Source organism: Myotis myotis, unplaced genomic scaffold, assembly GCF_014108235.1.
Source record: "Myotis myotis isolate mMyoMyo1 unplaced genomic scaffold, mMyoMyo1.p scaffold_m19_p_2, whole genome shotgun sequence".
Lineage (NCBI taxonomy): Eukaryota > Metazoa > Chordata > Mammalia > Chiroptera > Vespertilionidae > Myotis > Myotis myotis.
Genome location: NW_023416324.1, coordinates 71813089 through 71831738, shown reverse-complemented (window position 1 = coordinate 71831738; position 18650 = coordinate 71813089). Strand labels below are relative to the sequence as shown.

The 18650-nt window shown below is 44.2% G+C and overlaps 1 protein-coding gene across 4 annotated transcripts in view; it reads left to right on the top strand.

Annotated features, from left to right (window-relative positions):
* Positions 1–18650, top strand: part of ABCA4 (ATP binding cassette subfamily A member 4) — a 130580-nt gene that overhangs the window by 38436 nt on the left and 73494 nt on the right. For all 4 annotated transcript variants that reach the window (XM_036351686.1, XM_036351688.1, XM_036351687.1 and 1 more), the window contains 6 exons: positions 1516–1738; positions 4695–4916; positions 7095–7299; positions 11274–11339; positions 14087–14176; positions 15801–15975. In XM_036351686.1, the coding sequence (XP_036207579.1) occupies positions 1516–1738; positions 4695–4916; positions 7095–7299; positions 11274–11339; positions 14087–14176; positions 15801–15975 (981 nt within the window). The remainder of the gene's footprint in view (positions 1–1515; positions 1739–4694; positions 4917–7094; positions 7300–11273; positions 11340–14086; positions 14177–15800; positions 15976–18650) is intronic.

Sequence of the window (18650 nt, the reverse complement as noted above, 5' to 3'; positions counted from 1 at the left end):
GCAGAGGGGGCTGGGAGGGCTCATTTTCCATGGTGGATGGGGGCAGAAATGCTCCCAGGACAGAGGCAGAGATGTACAACTGGCTTAGGGATTCAACTCCTAGAAAAAACAGGGAAGTTCCCCACAGTGTTCATGTGTGTCTGCGGAGAAAAGAAACATGCACAGCCTGAAGAAAGGAAGAGTAGAATTGCCAGCTGGCAAGACAATGAACTAAAGCTCAGTATGGGCATAGGAAACCCTCTTTCAACATCCTAGTACAATCCATTCTCCTTCCTTGACTGACTCTACAGAAGACTACAGAGATAACAGTGACCATTCTGTATCAGTTTGGGTTGCATCATTAGACAGAGATGGAAAGTGGAGCCAGGGGCAAAAGCCCAAGTTCCACTTTTAGGATCAGAATAGGAGTGGCTGGCAAGGTAGTCGGGTAGACAGTGAGGAGACAATAAGGATTCTGGCCATTCAGTGTGTGAGAGCCCTCTGGTGGCAGGTCCCAGAAGTGCAGGATTTATGAATTTATAATTCTCTCCCTAGGGCCATCTTGAGTGAAATCCTCCCATGCTGTAATTGGGCCCTTCCTGTGACACCCAATAGTTTTCAATAGATAATAATTCCAAGGGATTTACTAGCATATCAAGCACAGGAAAACATGTATAAAGTTCACAATTGAGTAATTCTAGATTGTCAAATCTACCCTGCTTGCTGGGATATCCACAGAGTTACTCCACAGGTACATAGCTGGTGGAGTCAGTGGCTATTTGATCACTGATTGATTTATTGGTGGCCTTCTGAAAGTGCCACCCTGATTCGTTATTTTGTGCATCTTCCTGCATAACTGGGGTTTGATCCTCCAGGGTAGATAGTGCTACCCCCTTGGGGAGCCCAAGTATTGATCTCATCACCACCAGTTCTCTTTATTTGTGGTCCATATTCTTGGACTTCAGTGTCAGTTAATATGTATCTGTCTACTCCAGTCACATGTTACATCAGCAAGTCTGCAGTACTTTCCTGCAAGATCTTACAAGTAGGTATATACTGTGTAACATACACTGAGTGGCCAGATTATTATGACCACCTGATGTTTGTAGGCAAATTAGCTATAATTTTGTGCTGAAGTTGCTAGAGGGCCAGACATAAATAGGGAGCAGATTGTTTACCATAACAGTAGAAGTGATTTTTTTCTGAAGATATGGGTAAACAACATGATTTAACAGCCTTTGAACATGGGATATATATATATATATATATAAATATATATATTATAGTACAATTTTATTTACACATGTTACTTATAGAGCATTCGTCTGGGCCAACCAAAAAGCTACCACCCTGCTCTAATGAAAAAGTAATCCTTCAGGGGAAAGTGCAATGTATTAAAGAATCAAGCCCATTGGAGATTTTCCTGTCTTTCCTATACCAGGGCTTTGTTCTTAACACATTCATTCAACAAACATTTACTCTACCTCTACCAGGTACAGGGAATTCTACTATTCTGCTTCTTTCCTCTTGCTTCAGTTTTATGATCATCCTGAACCGCTGTTTCCCTATCTTCATGGTGCTGGCCTGGATCTATTCTGTTTCCATGACTGTAAAGAGCATCGTCTTGGAGAAGGAGTTGAGACTGAAGGAGACCTTGAAAAATCAGGGTGTCTCCAACACAGTGATTTGGTGTACCTGGTTCCTGGACAGCTTCTCTATCATGTCAATGAGCATCTTCCTCCTGACAATATTCATCATGGTAAGCCAGATGGAAAAGGCCCAGAAAATCCTGAATCATTTTGTTCCTCTCACCTTTCCTCCTGTTAATGAACTTGTCCCTAGATTAGTCACTGGCCACCAAGAATTGTATGACATGCAACTGCCCAGCCATTTCAGCCAAGGTAGAAGACAGAGAGACAAAGTCTCACCTAAGAAGCTACTGTGTCATAGTATCTTCCCTGCTCCTACTTCCTGCCCAGAGAGCCACAGTCTACATAGATTATCTAGCCCCTTTCCATGGACTATCTGTAGAAGCTGCTGTTAGCAGAGCCCAGTACAGGGTTATTTTATGTGCAAAGGGTTCTCTCCTTTTAAACACAGAAGAAATGAATACAAAGAGTATTCTCTTGGGATTACAGTCCCAACCACCAGCTGGGTTGGGAATGTGGAGAGCTTTTTCAGTGTATTAGGAGAGAGGTGTATGCCATCCATGCTGGACCATACTGGTGCCTACTTGGTTCAGGAATGTTCCATTACATATCCTGTCCAACCAATACATATCCATTTAAATTAAATCCTATCCCTTCCTTATGCAGTAAAATGTACTAGATCTGAGGGGTTTTGATTTTAGTGTTGCATTCAAGTCCAGTGAACTAGAGCACTATCAAAACCAATGCTACCCTAGACAGTTTTGCTCAGTGGATAGAGCATCAGCCTGCAGACCAAAGGGTCCTGGGTTCGATTCCAGGCAAGGGCACATACCTTGGTTACAGGCTCCTCCCTGGCTCAGGCCCTGGTCAGGGCTCGTGCAGGAGGCAACCAGTTGATGTGTTCCTCTCACATCGATGTTTCTCTCTGTCTTTCCCTCTCTCTTGCACTCTCTTAAAAAAAAAAAATCAATGGAAAAATATCCTTGGGTGAGAATTAACAACAACAACAACAAAAACTAATGCTGGTTTAGAGGTCATTCTGATCCACAGAGTTGAGGGAAAGCTGAGCACCTTGTCTTTCTCTAGGCGTCCCTTGTTCCTTCAGTCTGCTACATTCCCCACTACCAAGACATTTGTGTCCTCAGAACTAAAGGAGTCAAAATGCATAAGCATCTGACTTACACAAAAAGCATAAACCTGCATGACATCATGCAATGACCATGAGACTTGTTGCTGGTGACATTGAGATCTGCCTTCCTAAGAATGAGCACTAGGACTTCAAAGCTTCTAGGATGTGAAGTAAAGAATGTTCACCATGAGCTGCTTGTACAAAAAGCTTCCACCTTGTGGGAACCAGAACATTGTTCTTCTACTAATGATGGAAACAGAGCTTTCTACAGCAAAATAGGATTTTCCTTTTAATGACACTCCCATCTTTCCCTTGTCCTTCCTTCCCACCTCAGCTATGCAGGAAAGAGGCTGGAAGCTGGTACAATGGGAAGGTTCGCTTGTTATTCAAGCTTATATTAAGAGCAAAAAAGAAAAGTGGTTCTTACAGGAAACCAAAGCCAATGAGTATTGAATCGGTCAAGTGAATTTCATCTCTGCCTTAAATCAATGAGAAATTATGAAGCCCTAGAAGTTTATAGGACTTTGCTTTGAGCTGAGATAAGAAATGGATTTCATTCTTCTGAGAATAACAACAACCATCTTAAAATTCTTCCAGCCAAAAGCCACAGGTTTAGCTGTGGACTTGCTTTTATTGCACTGTGTGTGATTAAGGAGATTAAGAGAAAGGAGTGAGCTTCCCAGGGTGATGTGGCAACCTCTTCGACACAAAATCATAAGCTCTGAGTCTTAATCTTGACTTTTATTTAGATTTCCTCAAAGTTTAGTTATAGTTAAGCATGGCTTTCTTCCACCTCTCTTTGCCATTTGTTTTATTCTATTTTTAAAAATCTGTTCTACCAAAGCCCAGCTGGCATGAGAGCATGAATGGAAGAGAAAGAGTAGCAACAGCAGATAAGTAGCACATTTGTTCTACTCGACTCTCAAATGCCCATGACAAATCTTGCTAATTGGTCTCTCTTTTCCCCTGAGAGGAACCCAGAGGAACCCAGTGGTGCAGGGCACCACTACCAATGATTTAGAACCAGTTCAAGAAATGAACCTTATTTGTATCTTTATGTTTCGAACAACAGGGTAATTGATATATATATATTTGGAGTTATGCACAAAGGGTAAAAATCCTCATAGGATGCCATAGCAAATAAGAACCAAGAAGCCCTAATTCATTTGAACATTTCAATTTATTCTATAATGTAACTGGCAGCAGCTCATTTATTAAAAATAGCTAGTTTAGATCTATTCTTTATATAACCAAAGTGATTGAATCATTAGCTAATGTGAAGATATTGAGTTTTACTCACAGGTTCTATGAAATGAATTTGTATAATATTATGGATGGGGAGGTATTAATCTACTTTCAAGTGATATGGATTAATTGCTGATATTTTCACCTATGTGAGTGACAAATCTTAGAATACAAGTACAAATTATTTATTCAGTAGGCCAGGTCCCAGGCAAAATGTAAAAGCTTATTGAGTGGTCTCCCATCCCCCTCTTTTTATTTATTTTTTTAGCATAAACCCATTGCTGCCATTATACGCTGTAAAATTAGTTTCTTGGCTAATTCCATCTCCCTCTTTTGTTCCTCATCTGCTAAGTATACCCCAGAGCTGTTGATGGTCCAAGACCCCTATGCAGATCCTCCTCCTCTGCTCAAATCCCACCAAGGATTTGCTTAATTAACACATAGTAATTAGTTGGTACTGCTAATGTGTTACCCTGCTATGGAAACAGCATTCATAGAATTTAAGGAACTCAATACGTTGAGTCTTAAATGTGGAAATTTAGGCACCAACAACAGGCTGGTGGAAGAGATCCCTCTGGGGCAGAGGGCTTCTTAAGTTCCTGGATTCACTGGTTGAGGTCATCCCTTGAGAGGAACGGTCACCCCTGGATCTGGATGGAAGTTACTCACTCAAGTGTCCTCTTTGGTTTCAGCATGGAAGGATCCTGCATTACAGCAACCCGTTCATCCTCTTCCTGTTCCTGCTGGCTTTCTCCACCGCCACAATCATGCAGTGCTTCCTGCTCAGCACCTTCTTCTCCAGGGCCAGCCTGGCCGCAGCCTGCAGTGGTGTCCTCTACCTCACCCTCTACCTGCCTCACATCCTCTGTTTCACCTGGCAAGACCGAATGACAGCCGACCTGAAGATGGCTATGGTGAGAGACCCAGGGCTCACGCCTGGCATGTGATACAATTCCTCTGATGGGTCTATAGCAATCCAAGAGGACTGGCCCACCTTTTGAAGGGATCCACTTTGCCTTTTGGCTCAAAGGGACGTAGTAAGGTTTTAGGACACCGGGGTATAGGAGTGACCTGACGGTTCCTCCCCACCAAACCTGCTTGATTAGTTTGCCCTGGGAAGTAATTGAAAACCAGCTCAGTTTGTAGGTCCTTTGTGTGGCCACAAGGGAAAACAGCCAGACCCATTTCACTCAGTTTTCTTCTACTGGCCTTTGACAAGATTCAGAAGTAAGGGAGCTTACCCCCCTAACTGTTCTGTCCAGAAAGATGTTCCCATGAATGAAAAGTTTTGTTTTTTGCCAAAAGAATTTCAACTGGAGCAGCTCTCCAAGTGCCTTTATCATACTCTGAAGCAGGGGGTCCCACGGGGGTGAGGCCAACGGAGTTCTAACGAAGCATGCCTGACTCCGGAGACCAGGTTCAGTGACGCAGATCTGAGTTTATTGTGTAAGTGCAGCAACATATATAACATTCCAGACCAATCAGAAGTTTACACCATCCTTAGGGCAACCAATGGTAGGAAAGATCAGGGTACTATGTAGGGGCTCTAGGGGGCTTACTCAGGCGGGCGCTGCCACTTCCCGGTGTGCCGAGGAAGCTTGTATAGGCGGAGTGTGCTCACGCCATTGCATCTGCCACTGCACTGAGATAAATCTCCTGAGCTCTTCCCACAATACTCCACCACTGTATGCAGAAAAGGGTGCAGAAATGAGCTGGTCCAGAGTCAGGCTCTCTTGCCAGGAGAGGTGTCCGGAAAATGGACTTCTGATTGCTCAAGAGACCTCTTAGTTCATGATTCCCAAACACCACTGTTTTTTCTTTAATCGTTTTTCAAATAGATTATTTTCCTTCTCCTTAATCAGGCTAAAGAACTTCTGGGCCCTGTGGGGTGCAGTTTCCCTCCAGAATCTCCCTGTCCACAGTTCTCTGTACAGTACAGTTGGGAAGGGCTACCACCTGCTTTTCTTTGGGGAAAGATCTGAGGTGTAAGTTGTTCTCACAATTCAAACTTATTTGGCTCCAGAACTACCAGGGCACCTGCCTTTTATTTTTTGTGTTAAATAAGAAACCAATTGCTGTATTTATAGCACCCAATTTCTAAAATAATCACAATGGGCTAGTAGCAAGAAATCCTTTGGACTCTGCCTGGGGGTAGAGCTGGATGATCTTGGTATACTGGTTAGATGATCAGTATTTTGAAACCACAGCTAGATTCTTGGGTGTGTGGATCCACCAGAAAGCTATAATTCTGGCAACTATGTGGATCAGGGCTGGGCTGAGATTTAAAAAATGATTTATGTGAACATATAGCTAAAGAACCCCTTCTTTTTGCAGAGAAACATTCTGAACCCAACCTTAGGTCCTCCAAACTATGGGGAGGCCTCTGAGCAGAGGAAATGGGAATAGCCCATCCCTCTGCCTGTGTCTATGTGCTTTCTGTCAGGTCAGGGGCCAGTGTGAGGACATGGCTGGGGAACTTCCTCTTAAGGCATCCTTCTCTGCACGCTACCTATTCTCTTGACCAGTACTTTCCACAGAGAACCTGAAAAAGAATGTCTCCAGTCTGGAGATGGGGAAAGGTGAGATAGTCAATGTTATCTGAGACCTTTCTAGGCTCTGTCAGATCTCAGAAGGTCATGAGGCCATCCCTTGTGTAGCCCCTTATCCTGCCCTAGGAAACCAATGACTTTGTGGACCCTTCTAATGGGATTCTCTCAAAGCTGCTCAAGTTAGCTTCTTTGTTCTTAAGAATGAGGTAGAAAGGAGGGGGAAGGGTAGGGAGGAAGACCTGAGGACCTTTGGTTTTTCAGTGTGCATTGTGTTTGTCTTCTCCATAAAACAACTGCGTTCCATTGATCAGGGGAGAGGTGGCCTAGTGGGTAGTAGGCAGTGGTCTCTGAGACCTTGGAGGCATTCCTATAATTCTTGTCCTGTGGGAAGACTGCCTTAACCCCTTCCTGGGGTGGCTTTACACCTAAACACAATGAGGACCCTCTTTTGGCCCTTCTCCCTACCTTGTGAGCATCTGAGCACTGCCGGGTTGGGTAAGAATCCCTCTGCTCACCTCATGTGTCCTCTTTGTCCCACTGCAGAGCCTGCTGTCTCCTGTGGCATTTGGTTTTGGCACTGAGTACCTGGCTCGCTTTGAGGAGCAAGGCCTGGGGCTGCAGTGGAGCAATATTGGGAATAGTCCAATGGAAGGGGATGAATTCAGTTTCCTGATGTCCATGAAAATGATGCTCTTCGATGCTGCTCTGTATGGCTTGCTTGCCTGGTACCTTGACCAGGTGTTTCCAGGTAACTCTTCCTATTCATTGGGTAAAAGTAATTGAGTTCTTCAGATCCCCAACCCTACCCTTTCATCTAGTTTAACTCTCATCTTTTCTGAACTCTTTCAATTTGGGTTCTCAGAACCAGCATTTGAAACTAAAATCCAGGAGTCAAAAATCCTCAAGTGAATGCTGTTGACTCCACAACTGAAGTAGATCCAGAATCCGATCCCTTGTCCCCATCTCTACACAAGGTTCCCAGTCCAGGCCTCCTTCTGCCGCTACTACCTCTTACCAGTCTGTTCTCCCCACTGTATTCAGAGATCCTTCAGATTTAGGTTACACAGTGTTAACCTTCCATTCAAGTCTCTCCAGTGGCATTTCCTCTTGTTCAGAGTAAAACCCAATGTCCTAACCCTGGTCTACAAGATTCTTCATTACCAGCCTCAACTATCTTCCTCATCTTCTATCACCCCCATGTGTCTCTGCTGCAGCAACACCAGCCTCCTTACTGGTAGTTCTTCAATACACTGAGTTCATTTCCTCCTCAGGATCTTGCACCTCCTGTTCTTAGTGTCTGGAGCATGTTTCTACACACACACACACACACACACACACACACACACACACACACACATATCTAAAGGCTTGCTTCCTCACTTTGTTCAGGTCTCTAGTCTCATGTCATCTTATCACTGGGATCTTTCCAGACTGAAAATATCTAACCCAATGTTAATAATAATCCTTTAGTGCTAATGTTCCCTTATCCTCCTTTGTTTTTTTTTAAAAATCACCATCTGACATGATATTTCTTTATGTGTTTGTGTATTAACCTCTCCTAATAGAATATGGACCATGAGGACAGGGCCCTGGTCTGTTTTGTTCACTATTATAGTTTCAGTGCCTAGAATAGTACCCTACTTTGGGTAGATAAATATCTTCATTACGGAATATCAGCTCCTGAATTAAAATTTTCTGTTTTTGCATATTTTTGTATTTGCTTTGGAGAAATCAGATTTTCCTTCAAATTAATCTTTCCTCGTAGCTAGAGAAGTCCCACCTCCATTTGAGTGGTCTCCAAGCCAACCAGCAGCCATCTTGTGCTAAGGCTTCCATGGCTTGGCTCTCGATGCTGTGGCCAGGAGCTGGCAGGGGAGAGGGAGGCTGAGCCTCCTCCCTGGCAAGGGACAGCTCTCAGATCATCTCAGGGCAGCATTTGCTGGCAGAAATATGAAGGCAGCGAGTCGGAAATAGGACAAAGATCACTAGGCTGAGTCAGGAGGCCTGGGTTTGGATCGGGCTGTTATAACAAAGTACCACAAACTGGAAGCGTAAAACAACAGAAATTTGTCATCTCACAGATTCTGGAGGCTAGAAAGCCAAAGTCCAGGAGCTGGCAGAGCCATGCTCCCTCTGAAACTTGTATGGGAAGGACCCTGCCTTACCTCTTCGTAGCTTCTGTTGGTTTCTCAGCAATCCCTGGAATTCCTTGGACTGTAGATGCGTCACTAAAATCCTCCCTCTTCACATGTTGTTCTCTCTGTGTCTATTTTCACGTGGTCATCCTCTTATAAGGACATCAGTCACATTGGATTAGGGTCCCACCCTACTGCAGTGTGACTTAATCTCAACTAATCACACCTGCAATGATTCTATTTCCTTTTTTTTTTTTTAATCCTTACCGGAGGATATATTTTCCATTGATTTTCAGAGAGAGTGGAAGGGAGGGAGAGAGGAGAGAGAGAGAGAGAGAGAGAGAGAGAGAGAGAGAGAGAGAGAGAGAGAGAGAGGAACATCAATGTGAGAGAGACACATCAATTGGTAACCTCCCACACACACCCTGAATGGGGTGGGGATTGAACCTGCAACCCAGGTGCATGCCCTTGACTGGGAATCGAACCTGAGACCCTTATATGTGCAGGGTGATGCTCTGACCACTGAGAACACCAACCAGGGCACAATGACTTGATTTCCAAACAAGGCCCAGATTATAAGGACTCTGGTGTCTTTGCTTCTGATACCAAATGTGTCATTTTTCCAACACCAAACAATTCTCCAATTCAATTCAATTCTGATAGTAATTTTCCAGAATTAGTGCAGACCCCACAGGTTCAGTCCCATAGACTGCTCCCATTTCAGACGCCAGCTGCAAATGCTGTGCCCAGGCTGCCACACTTTGGCCAGCTGACTACAAATTCAATATTTGTAGTCAGCTGGCCAAATATTGACCCCTCCACTTTCGGTTCAATATTTCACTAGAACAACTCACCAGAACTCAGGAAAGTGGTCTACTTAGTTACAGCTCCATAATAAAGAATACAACTTAGGAACAGACAAAATGAAGGGATTCATAGGGTGAGGTAGAGGAGGGGTGGTTCATGGAGCTTCCCTGCTCTCTCCAGGTGCACTACCTTCCAAGCTCCTGAATTTTGTTGTTCAAGTTTTTATAACCCCATCTCTAGAGATGGGGGGTGGGACTGAAAGTTCCCATCCACTTTTTACATATTTGGTTTTTCTGGTGACCACGCCCCGTCATAAAGCTATTTAGGGGCCCCTCAGAATCACCTCAGTAGCATAAATTCAGGTGTGGTTGACAAATGGGCTCATTATGAATAACAAGTCCAAGGGTTTTAGTTCTGCCAGAAACTGAAAATGAAGACCACGTATGTTTTATATTCCACTACAGACCTCAGCACATCACTTTTTGGTGAGGAGGCTACACAACTGAACACGTAACAGTGACTTTGAGCAATACACTTGAATTTGCTCAGTTGCAGTTTTTTTCTGTCTAACTAGGCCATTAGAAGGAGATAAGTGAAAATTAGATGAATTGAGAATGAAACTTATGCATAATTCAAGAACTTTATTTTAGCTAAGCTAAAGCTTTAATTTGTTCAACAACTATTTACCAAGCAGCACCCAAGTGTTAGGTTTACCACCAGGTTCTGGAAACGGGGTGGAAAAGACAGACCCAGGTCTTCCCTAAAGGGGCTTACAGTCTAGTGGTGGCCATAAAACATAGGGTAACTATTAAGTAAGAAAAGATAATATTCTGGCAAAATCAACATTTTACAGGGAGCAAAGCTTGCTAAGCAGTGGTTCTCAACCTTCCTAATGCCGCGACCCTTTAATATAGTTCCTCATGTTGTGGTGACCCCCAACCACAAAATTATTTTTGTTGCTACTTCACAACTGTAATTTTGCTACTGTTATGAATTGTAATGTAAATATCTGATATGCAGGATGTATTTTCATTGTTACAAATTGAACATAATTAAAGCATAGTGATTAATCACAAAAACAATATGTAATTATATATGTGTTTTCCAATGGGGTCGCGACCCACCGGTTGAGAACCGCTGTTGCTAAGAGAACTGAACTAGAAATTTGGGAACCTTTTTCTTGAAACCCAGATGGTTCCAGCATAGTGAGGTGGGGGGTGTTGTGGGGAGGAGAGTTTAAATCAGTGATATTAGAACCAGCATACCAGTGTTAGAATCCCTGCACCTCTGTTTTATTAGCTGTGACCTTGGGTAGATGACTCAAACTCAGTATGCTTCCATCTCCTTTTCCACAGGAATACTACTCCCACCTATCTCCTAAGCTTGCTTTAAGGAGTAAATTATTTAACATGTGGAACGTGCTAACAGTAATGCCTAACACAGAAAGAGCATCTAATGAATGTTAGTGGTTGTCATCTTATTATTACCTGGTAATTATTGAAAGGGCAAGATTAAATTCTGTAATAAAATGTTTTCTTAGAAAACTATATGTCGCCCAAGATCATCAGTCTCAGTGTTGCTGGTTCCACCTAAAAAACATGACCTTTTAGATTAAAACATGTTGGAAGGAGTAGTCTTTGTGGTATCCCATGGATAGCTGTGTGAAGGCTTATGAACTACAAATATCTGTAGTGACAATTGGAGGTTTAGATAAATTCTAGATCTTATAGACTGTGGTGAGGCAGGATGACGTGGGCTTTCTCTATTTGCTTATTTTTAGGGGACTATGGAACACCACTTCCTTGGTACTTCCTTCTGCAAGAGTCCTATTGGCTTGGTGGCGAAGGTGAGTTTCTTTTAACTTAAAAATTAAAAAAACACACTTTAATGTTTGAAACTAACTTCTTTGGCTACACATGGGCTATGTGTAGGTTACAGAGGTGGCTCTTACATCAAGCATGTGATTTCTGATTGCTCTGCTGCCTCCTGGGAGCTCAGCCACACAGCTTCTGGGAACACACCTTTTGTGAGTCTGGGCCAACGGGGCGTGGCTGAGCATTGCACACCTTTTGCCCAGTGGATTAAACTGCCCTAATAAAAGAAGGCCAAACCACTTTAGGGTACACATGACCTCTGCAGCTTTTCAGTTTAAAGCAAAGAGATCCACAGAATCATGAAGGAACCTTTGCATTCATCTTCTGCTTCCTTTTTCATTTCTCTTCACCTTTTCAAAGCATGAACTAATTCATTCCCTTTAGGGTAAGGACTCAACCAGAGGCTGAGGCGGGGCTGTGGTCTTCAAGGTAAATATCTCAGGCTCTCCTCATATTGATCTTCATGGTGGTTGTGGAAGAGGGCTCAAAGGGCATTTGGCCACAATGCATCTTAGATAAAATTTGCCTTTCCTACTGAACAGGACAGGAGGCCTGAGAGAGAGTTCCAGAAAAGCCACAGATTCTTTTGTGAGGTTATGAGAAGGCAGCAAACATTCCTAACCTGAGAGCTCGGGACTCCCCCGGAGCTGGGAGGTTCTGGAAACAAAGGAAATATTTTCCAATCTGTTTATTCCTCATCTACCTGCTTTTAACTTTATATTATTGGGCCTGCGCCAGCATTTATCCTTTAAGCACTAAGATAGGTGTTTGTTTTCTCTAGGGGATTAGCCTTGGGCCTTTAAAAGGCTTGGGTGGGTTTTTTTCTTTTTTTAATGCTTCAAACAAACAGCACTTCCACAGCTCAGTATTTTTCCATTACGTTGGTTTGTCTGTCTTATCTATTTATAAACTTCTAAATTTCTACTATAGTAAAGTTGTAATCCATTAAATTATGAATGGGAATATTCTGAAGTTATAAATGGGAATTTTCAACACAAGTGTGTGTTTCTGAAATGTTTCTAATTTCAATGAATATCAGGATTTGTGGGCTTTTTCCCCTCTACAATCTCAGCAGAGTCTCTGCCTCTCAAAAATATAAAAATAAAATCTTAGGGCAAATGTGCTCCTTCAAAAATGAACCACATATTTTTGCCAACAGAAGCCCAATATTTTTCATTTGTCTCACAGGTTAGACCGAACTAGATTCCTAAATCTCTCTATAATCGGAAGAGAGCTGGGCTTCTCCACCCAACCCCCTCCCTTCACAGATGAAGAAATCGAGCCCAAGAGACACCTAGTGTCTTGCCCAAGTTCCCATTGGTCACATGGGACAAAGTCTGGAACTGGGACCACATTTCCCAACAAGGAACTCACTCCAAAGAATAAAGTATTTAGAAGAATATTTCCTCCTACTATTTTATTACACGTTAGTACAGTATCATAACTAATAATGATCAAAGGAATCATGGACAATAGATTAAAAACCCTTCAGGAAGCAGAAGTGGAGGTACGGGAGTGACCACCAGGCCAGTATTTGCCACTCCACTACACACCTGTGCATCCACAGAGGGTAGTGTGGACAGAAGCCCTGGCTGGCTGCTGCATCATAAACTCACCCATTCATGTGGGTGAGCTTGAGGAGGCGCCTTAGGGGCTTGGTGACAGTGGTTCCTTCTGCCCGTCCTCTCTGGCTGGCTGGCTCTCCTGCTTCTCTTCCCCTTCCAGGATGTCCTGCTGTCCTTTTAAATCAAATGCCAAGGTTACAAAAAAAGTGCCTCTCTCTGTGTGTTTGTGGGTGGGTGTGGGGGTATGGTGTGAGAGAGTATGTGTGAGTGTGAGAATGTGTCTGTGACATACATGTGTGGGGTGTGTGTCTGTGTGTGTTTATATAAACCATACTTCACCACCAGGGTCAACTCTGGTAAACCATTTCTCAGCCTGTAAATTAAGCTGGCTGCCCATGACATCACATTGAATGGACTTTTCCTCAAGGTTCACCACAGCTTTGACATGTTTGGGATTGGAGTGAAAAGCACTTCTGGTGAGATAGCGAAAATTAACCCACTTCAAATTCAGTCTTGGTTTTGTTAATATATATTTTTAATCACAATATCCGACATCGAGGCCTCTCCTGGCATGTTAAGGGGATAAAGTGAAACTCCTGTTAAAAAAACAAAAAACAAAAAAAAAACTCCCCCTGCACTGGGCAAAGGTCACACAGTGTGGCCACTGGGGGCACCACTGGCCACTTTCAGAACCTCACAGACCTGCAGGTCAGAAGTTGCAGGGCCCTGCTCAGGGCTGGTCCCTGGGAATGCTGACTTGGCCTTTTTTGTTGTTGTTGTTAATCCTCACCCAAGGATATTTTCCAATAATTTTTAGGGAGAGTAGAAGAGAGAGGGAAAGACAGAGAGAAACATCGATGTGTCCTTCACATCAACTGATTGCCTCCTGCATGAGCCCCTACCAGGGCCTGGGCTGGGGAAGAGCCGGCAACCAAGGTACATGTCCCTGACTGGAATAAAACATGTGACCCTTTGGTCCACAGGCCAACACTCTATCCACTGAGCCAAACTGGCTAGGGCCTGACTTGGCCTTTTGAGGAAACTGTGTTTTCCAGTTATGATAGGAAACTGCCCCAACCCCTGACCCCCGTTTTCTGCCTTTGCTGGTGCACAGCTCTCACCAGGAGAGTGACTGCGCCTTCTGATTGGTGCAGGATGTTCAACCAGAGAAGCAAGGGCCCTGGAAAGGACAGAACCCGTAACAGAGGAAATGGAGGACCCGGAACACCCAGAAGGAGTAACAGGTAACAACCTCAGTAAAGAATGCAGAGCAGAGACAGGGAAAAGGAACCCAGGAAACTGGCGCTCTCCGTTGACAAGGGTTAACCCTGAGAGCTTCCCAGGGTCCAGCTGCACGTTTGCAGAATGAATGGTCCAGCCAGACATGAACGCATATTTCCTGGAGAAAGCAAATACCAAGTATGTTGCCTTGTTAGGCAAATCCCAAGTGAGTTGCACAAATGTGCTGACTTCCGAGGATTTAGCAAGAACAATAACTTGGGTCACTGGGACTTAAGGCGGATATGAGCTATAAGGAAAGACAAAAATAAATGCTTCTGTGCGCTGGGGGAAGAGTGTAGTGGTGCTGACTTCACTTGTGGTTCACAAATCTAGATGCCCATTCATTCAAGTCCTCAAAAGCCTTTCCTGGCCGTGGAGGTTACCTAATGAGTCCCGAGCTATAAGTGTTCCTAAGGCCTTTGCCTCCCTTCCCTTCCCTCTTGAACCATTCTGTGCTTTCCAATGTGCTCCATTCTCTAAGCATATGCATTTCTCTGCGGATGCTAAATGCTCTTGCTCTTCTCACCCTGGGGTTAGAGAGGCAGCCTGGCCTCTGACTTTGCCTGGCGTTGCACGAGAGGTTCGGGCCTCCGCGCTTCGGGCCCACCCCCAGTGCCGTTTCACAGGGCTGAGGTCAGTGGCCTGCGGCTCCTCAGAGAGGTGGTTTGCAGTCAACAATGCGTCTGGGAAGACCCTTCTCTCCGAGTGAAAAAACAAGGCTGAAATCAAAGGGCTGGAGACTGGTCCCGTCTGTTATAGGCAAGGCCAGGAGGAACCAAGATAAGAAGGGTTGGGATGTTTTTTGCAGGGGAGTAAATGCCCAGAACTACAATGCTAAGATGCAAATTAAGTAGTGCTATATAGGGTGAACTAAAGCAGGGAGAGACCAGAGGCCAGAGGGTCTGCAGTGGAGGGGCATGTGGGAGTAGAAAAGTGCAGGGGTTGAGTTTGAGGGACAGTATTGGGGAAGAATGGACTGTCCTACCCACTTCATTGGAGAAACTCTGGAGTTGTCCACATTGCCTCAAAGATTTGAGCCAAGGTGACTAGGAGAATGGCTCCCATAATGGACATGGGAGAGTCTGAAGGACAGTGTTGTTTGGGAAAAAGAGAAGCCTGAGCTGCTACAGAAATCCATGAGGAAATGCCCCCCCACAGACTGTTGGAAATGAGGGCCTGGGATTGAAGATTGAGTTTAGGGCTGACTCCCCGTATAGATAGATAGTAAGTGCACTGTGGGTTCAAATCCCATCTCTGCCACTCATGAACCTTGTGACCTTGATTGGACCCTTGATGTCTCTGAGTCTTAAGTTTCCTCATCTATAGAAATGGGCATAATAATATGTACCCCATGGAGCTGTTAAAAGGGTGAAATGGGATATTCTATATAAAGCACTTAAAATAGTGCCTGCTCAACTAGGTACCACTATTACCGTTATTATTCTGTAGTCATCCTTACAAAGGTCACAGCTAAAGCCATGGGGGCAGGTGAAATTATAGGCAGAGGACAGTGGTCTGAAGAAAGGATTATGGAGAATGTGTACGTAAGGCGTCATATTTACCTCGTGTTCATTTTTTCCCTCCAAGACTCCTTCTTTGAACGTGAGCTTCCAGGCCTGGTTCCTGGGGTGTGTGTGAAGAACCTGGTAAAGGTTTTCGAGCCCTATGGCAGGCCAGCCGTGGATCGTCTTAGCATTAATTTCTATGAAAACCAGATCACCGCCTTCCTTGGTCACAACGGAGCAGGGAAAACCACCACCTTGTGAGTCTTCAGGCAAAGATGCTGTATTGCCATTTGTCCTGTCATTTTCCAGCTCTATTCTTTCCCTCTTAGCTTCAACCTACTCTTTCCCACTGAATTTTAGTGACAAAAAATGTGCTCTATATTTGTGTCCCAGGAATGTATAAAGCACACTGCAGTAGTCAATGCTCACTGACATATATTGTTTGATTTGATCCTCACAAGAAGTTGTAGAGGGAGGTGGGGTACGTTTATTGCCCCCTTTGTGTGCCAAGGAAGTAGACATCCAGATAGTTGAAGTGACTTCCTGAGCCACCAAGTCATAATGGTTCAGTGGGGGAAGAGCCAGGGCCCCCACAATTGTCTCTTGCCCCTGACAGTGCAAGTCCTTCTCCCTGCCCCTCAGAACCCCTAGTATTACTGTCATCGGTGGTGGTGATAAAGTTATGACCATCATCATATGCTCACAGTCAATATAGTTCTTACTTATTTGCAAAGAGCATTCCTTTTCCTACCTATGGTGTTAGTTCTGGAGAAAGTAAAAAGGGTGCAGTCTCTAGAGCAAGCATGTCGAACTCAGAGGGTAACATGGGCCAAATAAACAAGGTTTAAGTTTATGTGGGCCACAAAAAAAAAAAGCTTCAAAATTCAAAGAAATGTAGGTTTATTTTGATAGAGACATGCTGAATACAAAGGGATGAAATAAGTAATCATTAACATAAAATAATAGAACATTTTAATAAAAATTAATATTTTTTTCTTGAACATTAACTTACCAGACACTGAAAAACTACACAAATTACTAAGCATAATACAAATAAACCTATTTTTCTTATTCTCTGAAAGCGAAATATTTCATCTTGCACACACCAAACAAGTCAGTCCAAGACTGATGACATGGCAATAGGCTGCTAAAATATTCGCTGCTAGTATTAGTGGAGAGAAATGGTGCGCCTGTGCGTAAGGCATGTAAGGCGCGTAAGGAAAATGAATACAACATGATTCTAGTAATCAGTCATTAGTGAACGTTGTAGCTTGTTATTAATAACTAGTGACCTGGTGCACGAAATTCATGCACATTAAAAGGGAACTAATTAGAGGAAATATTTTAATATTGCTATTTGCCCTTTCTCTATAATAGAAGTGTCAGAGATGAAAGAAAATTAGAAAAATATATATGAAAATCTCCCTCCTATCAGAGTCTGGAGCGTGCCATGGGACCCAGAGTCAAGTCCCTGCCCACCTGCGCACGCCTCAAAATCACACGAGACCCAGACCTGGCCGGCCCCATGCCTATCAAGCCCTGTAAAGGGGGGAGGGCGCAGCCGCAGGTCCCATGTCAAGCCCCGCCAGGTGGGGGGCAGCCTCAGGTCCTCCGGCCCGGCCTCAGGTCCCCTGGCCCAGCCTCAGGTTCCCCGGCCCTGGCATGATGGCATGATGACATGACAACAATTTGCATATTAGCTCTTTATTATATAGGATTATGTGTAACAGGATATTGTAAAAATTAAGTTATGAAATTTTTATTAAAACGTTTCTTACATACCATTAATCTGGCTGGGCTGCAAAAATATTTGTGGCCCACTGGCGATGAGTTTGACATGCTTGCTCGGGTAACAGCCTGGAGACTGAAGGCCAAGTTCAGGGAAGGGGAAAGCTCAGCATAGATGGCTCAGCTCCCCTCACTTTTCTAAGGGACCTGAGCGCCATCTTCTGAGGAGGAGGACATGGACAGCTAACATTTCCCAAGTTGCAGTGGAGACATCAAGGACTCCCTCTTAAGGGGCAGGAACACATATGACACGCCATTCTCGAGTCCTTTGGCTTCTGTCAGAGCCCCAGGAAGGAACAGCAGTGTACACCCTTCACTGGAATGTTCTCTGAGGGCGGTTCAGTGCGAATGGAATGCAGAGCTGGTGCCATTATATTTGGTTCTATTTCCCTCTAGTGGTTGATCAACAGAGATTTCAGCTTCCAAGTACAAATTCAGAGAGCCTGAGATGGTATCTGAACTCAGGGCAACGCTGGGTGGGGCAGCGTGAGATCCCTCTGACTTCTCTCCTCGCTAACTAATATGGTCAGAGAACTCCCTCCAGGGCCCCGGGGCTTCTCACAGGCAAACACATTACTTCACCAACTGCTGCAATGCAGCTTCCCCTGGGGTTGAAACACAATGTTTAATACAAATAATATTTTTGAGGTTTACTTTATCTTGGCACTGTTCTAAGGGCTTTATAGGTATTAACTCATTTAATTCTCACAACAACTTCATGAGATGGGCGTCATTATTTCTCATTTTTCAAAAAGACTGTTGGCTCTTTATGCTTTGGATCCAAAAAAATAATGTGGTTAGTGGTAATTCCCATACCTGCCTTGAATCAATTAGCAAATACATATTGAATGCCTGGGCTTCTCATGAAGACCCTTCTTCTGTGCTTCGTAAGGGTGACATCAGTAAGGCATTGGCCCAGGTACTGAACTCCTTCTATTGAGCCGTGAAAGGCTGAGTTGGGGAGGGACCTTCGGGTGTAAGTGAATGTCCCACATCTGGGAACCCTGGAGGCCCATCAGCTTGCCTGGGAACACTAGGAAAGAAGTAGAAGCAGAGGAGGAAGGCACATGCAGGCCTGGACATACACACTGGTGCTAAGCTGTCGTCCCCACAGCTAAGGATGGTTTGGGTTCAGTTGAGAGCC